The 14,092-nt window shown below is 46.3% G+C and overlaps 1 protein-coding gene across 2 annotated transcripts in view; it reads right to left on the minus strand.

Annotated features, from left to right (window-relative positions):
* Positions 1-14,092, minus strand: part of MKI67 (marker of proliferation Ki-67) — a 49,598-nt gene that overhangs the window by 27,599 nt on the left and 7,907 nt on the right. For both annotated transcript variants that reach the window (XM_053310046.1, XM_053310047.1), the window contains exons 3-6: positions 13,269-13,350; positions 12,583-12,698; positions 10,356-10,425; positions 2,302-2,380 (exon numbers count right to left, since the gene is read on the minus strand). In XM_053310046.1, the coding sequence (XP_053166021.1) occupies positions 2,302-2,380; positions 10,356-10,425; positions 12,583-12,698; positions 13,269-13,350 (347 nt within the window). The remainder of the gene's footprint in view (positions 1-2,301; positions 2,381-10,355; positions 10,426-12,582; positions 12,699-13,268; positions 13,351-14,092) is intronic.

Below are 14,092 nucleotides of genomic sequence, written 5' to 3' on the forward strand. Positions count from 1 at the left end.
GACTCTACACCTCAACCCCCACTCTCTACAGGATCCCCACTGGGACAAACTTCTAAACAATGAAACACAAAATATACTGGACAGAATACAACACATGCTTTTGAGGAACTAACAACAACACATCAGCACCAAACAGTGTTCCCACTAATTTTTCTCATCAGTGAGTGGAATGAGCAACAATGCTTTTCAATATCTACATGAAACCGCTGAGTGAGGTCATCAGGAGATTTGGTGCTGGGTGTTATCAATATGCTGACAACACCCAAATCTACTTAACTTTTTAATCTTCAGGAATGGCACTCATTCTCTAAATACCTGCCTACAGGCAGTAATGGGCTGGATGAGGGATAACAAATGGAAGATGAATCTAAGCAAGTCGGAGGTGCTCATTGGGGGGGCTCAGAATCTGAGGGGTGAGTTAGATCTTCCTGTGCTGGATGGGGTTACACTCTCCCAGAAGGAGCAGGTGCGCAGCTTGGGAGTACTCCTGGACCTAGGCCTCATCCTGGTATCTCAGGTGGAGGCTATGGCCAGGAGAGCTACCTGCTGATTCAACAGCTGCGCCTATTCCTTGAAGAAGATGACCTCAAAACAGTGGTGCAGCAGTTGGTAACCTCCTGGTTTGACTATTGCAACATGCTCTACATGGGGCTGCCTTTGTATGTAGTTTGGAAACTTCAGTTAGTTCAAAATGCGGCAGCCAGAATGGTCTCTGGGGCAACCCGGAGAGACCATATTATTATTATTATTTTGATTTCTATACCGCCCTTCCAAAAATGGCTCAGGGCGGTTTACACAGAGAATAAATAAATAAGATGGCTCCCTGTCCCCAAAGGAGTCACATTCTAAAATGAAACCTAAGACCTGGTAGAGCCAGCTGGAGGCACCCCCCCCCATGTCTTCCTTCTGGCAATGACACCCAAATAGCAGGTTTTGCCTCCCTTCCTGCCCACCTCCTATTCTGATTGCTCTCACCCAGGTCTGATTTTGCAGCGACAGCAAATAGGCAAGGGGAGGGGACTCGGGCCACTTGGCTTGCTGTTTACAAGTAATGAGAAGACGGGTGTCTGTTCCGTCCTAATGGGCTCACTCTCACTGTAGCTTCAATACCAAGGAAGGGAAGTGGAAGCTAGGATACAATTGTGGGTAGGGGAGTCTGTAGTTATTACACATTAACTCAATTAGGTTTGCAGACAGTACAGTGCAAGGACTATTCATTTCTCACAAGAAGGAACTCGACAACATGGGCTCTGGCTATGGCAAGATTGGGGAAATCTCAGCAGCAAACAGCCAAGGGGAGGGGACTCAGAACTGATTCCCAATCTTGCAGCAGAAGAGCCCAGGTGGCAGCAGCAGGAGAAAGGTGGGGAGCAGCTGCTGCCGAGGAGGGAGGCAGGCGAGCATGGGGGAAGCAGCAGCCACATGCAGCAGTGTCTGGGAGGATTGGGACTTGTTGTGAGAGCAGCAGCCAGATGGCGAAAGGGCGGCAAGGACACATCTTCCCAGCAAGTGAGCTGTTTGGGATTGCTGCACAGGCGGGTTAAACTCTGTGTGTGCGCACACAGCCGCTCAGTTTATAAGGGAACCTAGTTCTGGGTTGAAGACTAAGATTAAGAGAAAGGTCCTGAACAGAGATAATTCTATTGATCAATCCATTTGACTAGGTTGGATGAGTAGATTAATGATATAATTACTGGTTACTGTGACAGCATACCACCACAGAACCAACGCTCTGTTCATACATCATTTCTTCAATGTGGTTGTATGTCCTCGCCTACTGAGAGAAATGGTGGGGGAACCAAATATTCTTTCTGAACCTGGAGGTTCCATTAAGCCATCATGTATAAGAGCTGTTGACAGGTCTAAACATAACCTCCATAAACTCATCTAATCCACTTTTAAAACCATGCTCATGACCATAACCATGTCTCGCTGCAGTAGCTCCTATTTGTGTTTACCAATAGCGCACATGTCTGTCAATTCAAAAAGCCTATCCTACCGTGTGGATGGGATTCTCTTGTCATCCAAACCAGTGAGGACGCCCATTCACATATAGAAGTAGTACATTAACCAAGCTTTTGCCCTCAAGAATATTATGCAAAATTGAAGGTAGATACCAAGAAAAGTAATTTAGAGCTCACTGATGAGCCACATTCCATCCACTCACCTATAGCTACATCTCAATGATTGCTTTGATTTGGTTTACTGCAAATCTAGGTATATGGGGGGTTTTTTTAGTTGTCAAGCACCAATATAATGATCTATTTATATAAAAAGCAACAAGCAGAAGGAACTACTAACCAGGAGTCTGAAGACTTTTATATTCTGAATTCTGAGAATGCAACAACTGCTCTTGTTCCCCCTGCTGAACATGAAGAACCTGTGAATTTGTACAGCATATAGCAGAGTAATGAGTACATGTTCGTTGTATTAGAGACATTCAGAGTAGTACTTACAAAAAATATCAAATGGCTCCATCTTTAAATAATTGGAATAGAATAAACCTTATAATTCAGTAAAGAGAGGATGTGTCTCTTGAGGTAGCCTACATCTAGTCTAATGTTGCAAGTGCACAATGGAGGAAGGACAATTCTACTTGATCCCACCTTCTTCTCCAGCACTCTATGCCACCCAAAAATAAACAGGGGATCGAGGGTGGGGGAAATAGGCTATTGTCCACCTGCTATATTATTCAATGTTTGCAACTAAGTCAGCCAACATTTCTTATGTTACACATCATTCTCAAACCTCACCAAATTCATACTGAAGAAAACTCAGATGGTTTACTCATCAACTTCTATCCTGGGGAAACGGAGCATTGGTTTCACTTACCATGAAGGCTTCTTCTGGTTGCTGAGGACAGGAACATCTCTATGGGTTATCCCCTTTCAGGAGCTCCGAAGCAGGACAGATTTGATTGGATCAAAAGAAAAACACACCTTCCTTATCTTCCTGAGGGGGATAACCCCTCCCCAGTTCTTTCAGGCCGAGAAAGCGGAAGCGGAAGGATAACTTGTAGTAGGAAAAGAAGAATGTAATAAGCAGAGACAGACGGAACAAGGTGACAAATATGGAAAGGACCGGGTCCCCAATGCTATGCAAGTCCAAGAGATAAACAGAGGCCAGCAGTAGGTCAGAGCGCCAAGTAGCTGGGTGGGTCGAGATGGCCCTGTCCTCAGCAACCAGAAGAAGCCTTCATGGTAAGTGAAACCAATGCTCCATTCTCGGTTGTTGGAGGACAGGGACATGTCTATGGGACATACCACAGCTGGCCAACTCGGGTGGGAGCGCTCTGGCCTTGTGTCGGGTAAGAACCTGTTGAAGCACCCGCCTCCCAAAGGAGGCCTGGGCGGAGGCGTAGTTGTCAATCTTGTAGTGTCTGGTAAACGAAGACAGAGAAACCCAAGCTGCAGCGTTGCAAATTTCACCGACAGATGCATTTGTGGAAAAGGCTGCGGTGGTTGCTGCAGCTCTTGTTGAGTGGGAGAGGATAGAGGTGGGAGATCTGATATGCTGAGCTTCGAACGCCAGCGCAATGCATGCCTTTTATCCATCTTGCTATGGTTGCAGAGGATACAGCTGAGCCCATGGATCTAGGATGAAATGATACAAACATAGTGTCTGATAGCCTGAAGAAGGCCCAACGGCTGATGTAGACCTTAAGGCACCTCCAAACACCCAGCTTATGCCATCGCTTTTCAGAAGGATTGGTCGGGTGGGTGCAGAAGGAAGGTAAGACGACGTCTTGTGCAAGATGGAAGGGGGACGCCACTTTCGGGCGTATGAATGGGTCAGGAATCAGACGGACTGGTCCTGTAGGACAATGAAGAATGATTTGTTTATGGAGAAGGCCCGAAGTTCTGACACCTGCCTGGCGGATGTAATTGCCACTAGAAAAGCCAGTTTGAATGACAGGATCCTGATGGGAATAGATCATATGGGCTCGAATGGGTGTGATTGGAGAGCGTGGAGGACAACATGTAGGTCCCAGGTGGGAGACCTGTGAACTGTAGGAGGGAAGAGGAGCGAGGCGCCCCTCAGGAAGCGACGAAGATGAGGATGAGACTGAGTGATCTGCACGGTTTGTCTGGAGATCAATGGAACTAAAGAGGCCGCTTGCCTCTTCAGAATATTTGGACAGAGACTCTTCTCCAGCCCCTCTTGCAGGAACAGAGGATGCTGTAAGGTGCCAGACTCCCGCAGGATAGAATGTCAAGCCATCCAGAGCAGAAATGCCTTCCAGGTGTACTGGTATACTCTTTCTGTTGAAGCACGGCAAGATGCTAACATTGTGTTCAGCACACCCCTGGAATATCCCTGCAGGCTGAGGAGGCACCGCTCAGTCTCCAGGCGGCAAGACGCAGCCAGGTCAGGTTGGCGTGTAGAATGGGCCCCTGGGAGAGTAGGTTGTGGTCCGGATGAAGCTCTCAAAGAGGAGTGATAGACAGGTGAAGTATTTCCGGGAACCAGGGTCGTGGTCAGAATGGGACTATGAGAAGGACCTCAGCTGGGAGAAGGCGAATTCTGCGTAGGACTCTGGCTAGGAGGGGAGTTGGAGGAAAGGTGTGAAGTAGGCCCCTTGGCTGACATGGCATCAGTTGTGGTTGCGCCCTGACAGGGGCACCTTGACATGTACCTGGGCAGTTATGCGTTGGGAGGCGCTGTGAATAGGTCCATCACCGGCACTCCCACGCATTGTGTGATCTGGTTGAAGACCCAGGGGTGCAGGCTCCACTCTCCTGGAGACACATCCATGCGACTGAGCCAGTCTGCCACCATGTTCAGGTCTCCCTTGATGTGATGGGTGATTATGGACCCCAGGTCTTGCTCCGCTCATGAGAGGAGAACGGCCTTCCTGGTATAGCAAGCGGGACTGAGTTCCTCCCTCACTGTTGGGATACGTCTTTGCCATCGTGTTGTCAGTCTTGACTAACACGTGCGCCATGTGGAGAGATGACTGGAATGCCAGGAGAGCCAACCAAATGGCTCGCAATTCGCGCAAATTGATGCTGTGCGCCTTTTCTTGAGGTGACCACCAACCCTGGGATGAGAGATTGAGGCACTGAGGCCCCCAGCCCCTGCTGCTCACGTTGGTTGAAAGAATGATCCTGGGAGGGTCCAGGAAGGGCTTGGCCTGTTGGAGGTTGTCAGGCATCAGCCACCAGAGGAGAGATGCAAGAGTATGTGTTGAAAGAGTGAGCATCAGTTTGGCCTTCCAGGCTATGGCCTTCTGGTAAGGAAGAAGGAACCATTGGAGGTCACGGAGATGGAAGCGGGCCCATTGCACGGAGTCCAAGGTGGCCGCCATGAGTCCCAGAATTCTTGCTAGGGAGGAGAGAGAAGACATTGATGCAGCTAGAACTGACCTGGCCTCCGAATGGAGAGTGTGCAGGCAATCCGGGGGCAGGGTGAAGTGGCTGCCTCAGTGTTGATTATCACTCCTAGATGACTTAATCAGGATGCCGGAGTTAGATGACTCTTTTCGTGATTCACAAGGAACCCGTGGAGGTCCAGGGTCGCCATCATGTCCTGGAGATCCTGTTGTTCTTCCCGTAAGGTGTGGAACTGGAGGAGCAGGTCGCCCAGATATGCAAAGACCCTCACCCACCCCACTGCAGGTGGCGATGCGCTACTAGCGGTGCTAGTACCTTTGTGAAGACACGGGGGGCTGAGAGTCCGAACAGCAATGCCGCGTACTGAAAATGTCGGCCAGCATACTTGAAACAAAGGTATTTTCGACTGTTTGGGTGAATTGGGACGTGGAGGTACGCCTCCTTTAGGTCGATAGATGTAAGAAGGTTGTGGCGGTGCAGTGTCTCCGATATTGATCTTAAGGTTTCCATGCGGAAATGGTCTTGCTGTACTGATTTGTTTAAACGTTTTAAGTCCAGCATGGCCCTCCTGGTACCATCTTTCTTTGGCACCGTGAACAATATAGAATAAACCCCTCTTTCCTCCTCCGGAGGTGGTACCGGTTCGACTGCCCTGATGTCCACCTTGTGTTGAATTGCTTGGAGCATCTGTGAATGTTTGGCGAAGGATTGGGATCGTAGTTGGCAGGAATCTGTAGGAGGGAGGAGTGCAAAATTCTATTTTGTAGCCATGGCGAATTACCTCTAGAACCCAATTGTCCGCTCTTGAGGACTCCCATGCGTGGATGAAGGCAGACAAACACCCCCCATGCCAAGTAGGCCTGGCGTCATTGTTGTTTGGGTTTTGAATGAGTGGAGACAGGCTTGAAGGCACCGGAGCCTCTAAAGTTGTGGCGTTGTCGACTCCAGGAGCCTCTTGAGCCTCTGCTGTCCGTGCCCCTAAAGGGGCGGAAGGCTCAAAAGGAGTGATTTGATTGGAACTGAAAAGGTCTCAGAAGGGAGGTTTTGACTGGCTTCTTCAAGGAGGCTGTAGGCATGGTCTTTCGCTTGTCTTTTGAATCCACCAGAATGTCCTTCAAGGCTGATTCACCGAAGAGCTTGGTGGAATCGTATGGCACTGTAGTGAAGTTGAGCTTTGAATTGGCATCTACTGGCCAATTTTTTCGCCACAAGTGGCATCTGCCCACAACTGATGCGGCGGAAACCTGTGCTGAAAAACAAATAGCGTCTAGGGTAGTGTCAGCCATAAAGGCCTGTGCGTGCCTTCTGGATCTTCAACAATTGTTGACGCATCTTGGCTGGATCGGATGGCGGGTTACCCAGGAGGTTATCCACAGAGAGCAGAGAGGCCCTTGCAGCCATAGATGCCGCCGAAGTTCCACGGGTGACCAATACTGAATTGTTATGCACGCGTTTAAAGGCCAGTTCTGCTTTTCTGTTGCCCATGTCTTTGGGGGAGGCCTCGCCATCCTTCGGGACCAGGGAACCGGATATGAGTTGGACTATTGGCACATCTGCATTAGGAGTCTTGAGCATGTCTGCTGCTCCCTGTTGGAAGGAGTAAAACCTGTTTGCTATTGCCATGGGTCTGCGGTTTGCCGCCAGGAGTAGCCATTCTTCCTTAATAACATCTGAAAACAAATCAGGCATAGGTAACAACATGTCTTTTATCTGGGAAAAACTAGGTCCCCTTTTCTGTGGACTCAGATCCCTGAGTATCTTTAGTCTTTAGGCCAATTGTCTTAATTTTTCCCATGAGTGTGGTAAAGTCCTCTGCTACAAATAAGCGCTGGGATACTGGGGAGGACAGTTCCTCGTCCTCTTCAGACCATTCGCCCTCCTCTCTCCTGGGGGGGCACGCGCATCTGAGTCTGGGTCAGAGTGATGGGGGAGTTCCTGATCATGGTCAGAAGCATCTGAGGAGTGAACTTCTCGTTCAGCAGCCCTTGCGGATGGAAGCTCATGTTTCTGTTTTGCCTTCGCTTTTGTGGGGGGAGGGCTGGGTGAGGCACCAGAGGAGGAACTAGGGCTGGGTGATCTCTGTCTAGTTCTCTTTTTGGCCTTTTTTGCTTTCTTGGGTGGTCTGACCTGTTGAATGGTATCCACTATTGCGTTTCTAAACCATGTCTGCCATTCTGGAGGAATTACTTTAGGTAAAGAGATGGCAGGGCTCTGGTTGGCAGCAGCCACTAGGTTTGCCGCGCTCAAAATGGAGGAAGAGAACTTGGTGCCAGACCCCAATTGCTTATGCGAGGAGAAAGGTTGTCGCTTGTCCCCAGAGCCCACCCATGGAGCGTATTAGTTCTGTTAGAAGTGCCCGCCCTTTCTGAGGGCATTGGGGAGGAAACCATCATTTTGATTGACTCACTGCTTTTTGCACAGAGGCTGATCAGGCGAATCTCCTCCGAAGTCGGTGGTGCGTTAGCCACAGGGCACCTAGAAAAGGTTATCTCCCCCTCTCCGTGTGCTGCTCTCTCCAGAATTTTTAGGCGGCGGGCCGCAGTAGATCGCGTCTCTCAGCCTGGGGGCTGGAGACACGCAGCAGAATTGGTGGCGTGGGAGGCTGAGAAGCGGCCGTCACTATAGCAGCAGGGACTTCGGGCGGCTGGCGGCATGGCAGCAAGAAAAGTGGGCGGCTGTTCGGTGGCCGTTGCTGCTGCTGCAGGAGCTTGCCAGGTGGAAGGCGGGCCGTGGAAGGGCTGTGAATGCCCCGGTCCAAAGTCTCTCTGATTTGCTCCCCTTGGGACTATGATGATTCTCCTGCCCCAGAAGCTCTGCTCCATGCACCGGAGGGATGAAGTAGAGAGAAGGAGACAAAGTTGCTTTTTTGTGTGTTATAGAAATGTTGAAGATATTGGAGAAGGAGAGCTAGGAGAGAAATGTGAAGGAAAAACAGCAGGATAAGGTGGAAAAAAAACGCTGGAAAAAACCAGGAAGAGAAGAAGAAGCTGCCTGGAGCTGCTGAGGACAGAAAGAACTGAGGAGGGGTTATCCCCCTCGGGCTCAGGAAGGCGTGTCTTTCTTTTTATCCAATCAAATCTGTCCTGCCTCAGAGCTCCCAAAAGGGGATATCCCATAGAGATGTCCCTGTCCTCCAGCAACTGAGAAAAAACTATTTAAAAAATAATCTGTCACCTTTGAAAATATCTATTCTTGCATAAGCACAAAAAATCCAAACACCTTAGAATTAGAATGCAAACCTGCACTGTATAAAAATGATTAAAGACTCATGAAAAATTATGTTACAAATATACATCCACAATAAGTTATTACTTCTGAGGGGAAAAGATTTGTGAATGCAGTAGCTGTATATGCATCCCAATGAAATCAAGGATTATAATGGGACACATTACAGAATAATTGCATAGATTGCTTAGGATAATTTGTACTAAGCTGCTCTTTTTTAGAACACCCCTCACTTATCGCATTTTATGCTATCCCTTTTTCCCCTTAAGGCAGTGAACCAAGCATATTTGTATTTTTACTTCTGTTATATCAGGGCTGAACAACTTCAGCCCTCCAGCTGTTCAGCTGCGACTTCCATCATCCCTATTGGCCACTGTGGCTGGGATGATGGTAGCTGTAATCCAACAATAGCTGGAGGGCCAAGGTTATGCAGCCCTGCCTTATGTATTTCCTTTGGATACCTTTAAAGCATTCTTTAAGGAGATCCTAAGCCCCAATAAATTGGAGCTTCTTCGCTTCGGTCAGTGCAGCCCTGGACTCATGATGAATAAATTTAACATGGGAAGACTAATTGCAGGGGTCTAAGTCTGGCCAAAAGTGGCAACTGTCAGCAAAAAGATTCCCTCCCCCAAGTTCCCAGTGAATTATACTGAACACAGGAGAAAGCATTTTCTTGATCTGAAAAATCAGTATAGGTTATACTTAAGTTAGTCAGATTCTGGGATGTACAACCACAAGATCAATGTATAAGTACGTTGTAAGCAAAGAGAAAAATAATGAGCATATGTTTCTATCACTGGCAAGTTAGAAACTATATCAAAACTCAGCACACAATGTTTCATACTCGAACTCCCAGATTTTGAGTTATTAATTAAGTTGAAGAGAAACAGTAAGGGTTTATTATCCAAAATATTCTTACAGAAGGGGGAACATTTCAAACTCAGATGAGACAATACGTTGCCATGTCATTCAGGAAAACTTCTCTATCAGTGGATTCACCATCCATGGATTTGTGTATCCACGGCCAGGTAATAAGACACCCAACCTGGGCATGCGCCGGGTGTGTGTGTGCTAAACTCACGTATTTGCAGGTTGGCAGTGGCCAGAAATGACCTCAGAGGTCTTTTCCAGCTGCCATTTTAGGAAGAAGAATCATTTTGTCTCTCATTTGTTAAAAAAACAAAACAAAAACAGAAGCAAAAATAAAATGTGATTTTTCACAGAATTATGGGGGTTTGGGGCTTGAGGGGGATATCGAAGACCCGCAGAGCACAGCAGGGCACTTTATTTGGCCGTTTTCGTGGGGGTTTGCCGCTTTTCAGTACTATTTTTGAAGTCTCAGAACCTAACCCATGTGATCCCATTGACTTCAATGCTTCATTATCTGTGGTTTTGTTACCTGTGGTAATCTGCAAGAACGGAAGCCCCACGGATGAAATCTACCTGTATTTCAAATGAAGGACAGTGCCAATCTCTAATCAGTTTAAGAGAATTACTACTATTGTTTTCCGCTACCACAAAAAACTGAAAAAGAGGTTTCCATCCAGTTTTAAATTCTGTTCACTTTCTTTTCCAAAGTCCAGCAATAAGAAAGAAACCGTTTGCCAGAGGATTCTGCACAAGGAAGGAGTTGGCACTACCACAAACGATGCCTGGCTATTAAGACAAGCAAAACATCTGGGCCACTAATTATTAGTGAACATGCAACTATCTCAATTACAACCTGTCATTTTCCCAGCACATTTCTTTCAAGTCAGTGAAATATGAACACATGAACTATTAGCATCACAAAGCTACCTGTAATGTTTCCTTTTCTTGAGATCTGGAAAGTCTCTTCCGTGGAAGTGACAGAGGTGGATATTCAAACCTGTTAAAAAGGCAATTATTTAGAGCAGTGAAAGTTAATATTTTGACACTAATTCCAGCAGTGTACATGGAAGCAAGTCCCACTGACTTTAATGTTTACTTCCTTCTAGGTGTGCACACAGAATTTAAGGTTCAGTTATCAAAATACTGCTTGAAAAGACATGCGTACTCCAGCCTGGCATCCTTTTTCACAGTGCTCAGCTACTTGCTTCCAGAAAGCTCCAAAGAAGTGCAGCAAGAAAATCCCAAAAACCATTCCCATGCAGTGCCAACAAACTATTATTGTGGTGTAGACTGCCCTTGAACATGGAAGTTCCACATGAGAGCCAAACCACCTGTAAATATAGAGGCTTCATTTCTTAAGTATGGACAAGTGAGGTTTCCACATTCACTGGCAGTTTGACTCTGATGTAGAACCTCCATGTTCAAGAACAGTCTGCACCAGAATGGTGGTTTCTTGGTGCTTATTGGGAATAGGTTTTAGGATTTCCTTGACATTCCTTCTTCAGAACTTCCAAGCATGGATTAGACCTTCCTAGCATGATCCCAGTGCTATATATTTTTACCCAGAAGTATTCTACCAAAGAAAATCACATTGGTCGCCGGTCGCCAGGAGTCGACATAACTTTACCTTTAAGCCCCAGAGAAATAAATGGGGTTCTCCTTGGGGTTGTCCTCTCAAAAGGATTCCCCCTTATATGCTTTGCTGAGGGACTGGGAGGAAGAAAAAAAAGAGAGAACCCACATTCTTTCACTGGATCGTTGCTGGTCCCGATTCCTATGTGTGTTTACTCAGAAGTAAGCTCCAGTGCAATCAATGGACTTAATTTCTAGTAATTTATTCCAAGCTTTGCTGAGGGCTTCGTTTCCCCCTGCCCCTTTGTTGGGGGTGAGAGAAGGGGCAGAGGGAGAAATCTGATCTCATGACTACATCTTCTCCTGAGCATTCACACTGCAAAAGAATTTTTTAAATGGTTTTCTTAAATTTTTCATTCAAGATTAGGGGAACAGGAAGTTTTTCATACACGTCTTTCTCACCCAAACACAAAACTTCTCACTGCTTCTCTCTCCTTTTTATTTTGCTACCCTCAGCTAGCGGCGTACCATACAGACTTGACCACTCTAAACCAGAGGAGAGCAATCTCACTGGCACAGTTTAATGCCCTGCCTTCTGCCACTTTGGATGGCAGATTTAAGAGAATACCGCTCAAGAATTGGCTATGTCCATGTAGTTCGTCCATCTCACATGTGCTTTTATGCTGTTTATATAGGGACATTTGCATTGCCTGGACTGAACCACTTCTAAAAAAACATGCCAGGTCAATCAGAAGAGTATCATATTTCCTTTCTTCGGGCAGACCAGTATATAGCAATTACAGCTGGGGTAGCAAGATTCTATGCTGCAGAATGCAAAGTGAGACGAGAGCAGATGATTAATTGTAATTAAGACTTCTGTATGTATGTGTTTTGATACTCTATTACCCAATCCTTTAAAATAAAATTATTTCTACTTTAATTTTATCTTCCATTTTATTTTTGATTCTTGGTCAATGACCGCAATAATAAATTCATTCATCCCTTTTTATCTTGCCACTTTCCTTCATCTGTGATCCAGGATTTACATTGTAGATTCCCTGACACTGCTTATAGTCGTTTAACATGTTCTCTCCCCTTACCCCAGCTGAGTTTTTCTTGGAGTCTAGACACGTTTCTCTCTCCTCTCTGCAGAATGTTTTTGTTTGGGTGCGTGGGAGGTGCTTTATTTAAGAGTAGGTGGCTGAAGTTACTGGCTATGGGGAGATACACTGTATGTTGGAACAGGGAGATAGCAAAAGCAAGTCCCAGCTTAAATATGGGGGTTTGATTAACGTTATGCTTGATACAGAGCCTTAAAAAAAAAAAATCTTTGAAGGGTGACCAAGAAAGCAAGATCCAGCACTAACCTATAAACCGTTAGTTACCATAGGCAGCTGGGTGAGCCACAATCTGCATGTCTGAACTACTAGTTGTCTCTCACCTTGTGTGCAACTCTACTGATTTAATAGATGTTATCAGTCACCACTATGACCTCAAGCAAATGTATCCAACATAGGTAACACCATTGCAGAGTCTCTTTTACTTAAGTGTATCCATATTTGTATACATCACTGTTACCTACCTGAAAGATCGATCAATAATAGTCAGTAGATCTCCATGCTTTAAGTTTGTGGGATGCTCAAAGAAACTTCCATTCAGTTGTGTTGGATTTACAGTGCTTAAATTAATTAGCGTTGCCTAAAAACAAATCAAAAATTTCCAGCTCAGTCAGTTAACACAAAGAGTTGTTGCCAGATGTATCAAATCAACTGTGTGTGTGTGTGTGTGTGTGTGTGTACACACCCACACCCAAACTATCTAACAATGCTTACTTTTTTCAGGTTGCAGAAGGAATTCTTTAGGGCTAGACATAATGTTCTCCCTTCTGCACTCCTACAGGGTAGATACTACAAAGTGCCATTAGCGGAGCGAACTTGCCCATGCAAGTCAAAGGAGAGAGAAACAATACAGTATGTTCTGCTGTATTGTCCCTTTTATAAGGACTCCCATACAAAGTATATCACCCCTCTATTGCTGAGGTTCCCAGATATACTGGAGGGATTTTATATTACATTACTGCTTTCAGATACAAATCAAACTACAGCCCGTATGGTAGCTAAGTTTTGTGTAGCAGCAGTGAAAATACATCAAATGATTCAGCCATAATCCAGTGGGTTGTAATACTTTTGTTTTTGTTGCTGTTTTTAAACCTTGTATTTGATCTAAACGTAAAATAAAGATTGATCTTGATCTCTCTGTCGCACATACCTCTTTGTTTTCATTGACTTCAATTTTACAATGTTCTTTGGAAACCTGAGGAAGCTGGATTCGGATGTCACACTCTTTTTTCCTTTAAATATAAATCACACAATTATCATATTTATATGTGCAGGTTACGTACCTATGTACCACCTCTGAAAACTTGCCATGTTTCTTTTCAAATACAAAAATATAGAAAACCTTGAAATCTACCTAACTAGTTTACTAATAAAAGAAAGGGCAGATTCTAACAGGCAGAACTACTACTACTACTACTACTACTACTACTAATTATTATTATTACTAGCCAACCCCCACACAGAGCATCTGTTCGCTCTTTGGGGCCGGCTACCTCTCCCCAACCCCCATCTACCCCAGTCTCCGGCCAGGCCGAGTGCCAAGCCCAGGCTGCCGGGCCGAGTGCCGCGGCCGGACCTGTCGCCGCGTCGCCACCCCGCAGCCTGGCCGGGCCCGCCGCAACCTCTTCACCATGTGGCCGGGCTGGGCCTGCCGCCGCCACCACCGCACTGTCCGGCCCCCGCCCCGCCACCTCACATCTGCAGCCAGGCTGGGCCTGCCAGCCGCCGCCTTGCATGGCCGGGCCCGCCGCCTAGCATCTGCCCAGCCAGGCAATTCTCCTGGGTGCGCCAGCCAATCAGGCGCCTCCGCAGCCCAGCCAATCAGCTGGGCTGCATTTCCCCTGGCACACCCAGGAGAAATATATATATAGATTATTATTACTACTACTATTATTATTATTATTATGTTTATCATCAAACAAGAAGTTCCCATATGAGTTTATGTACACGAATGTTTTTTTAATGTTGAAAAGT

Source organism: Hemicordylus capensis, chromosome 3, assembly GCF_027244095.1.
Source record: "Hemicordylus capensis ecotype Gifberg chromosome 3, rHemCap1.1.pri, whole genome shotgun sequence".
NCBI lineage: Eukaryota > Metazoa > Chordata > Lepidosauria > Squamata > Cordylidae > Hemicordylus > Hemicordylus capensis.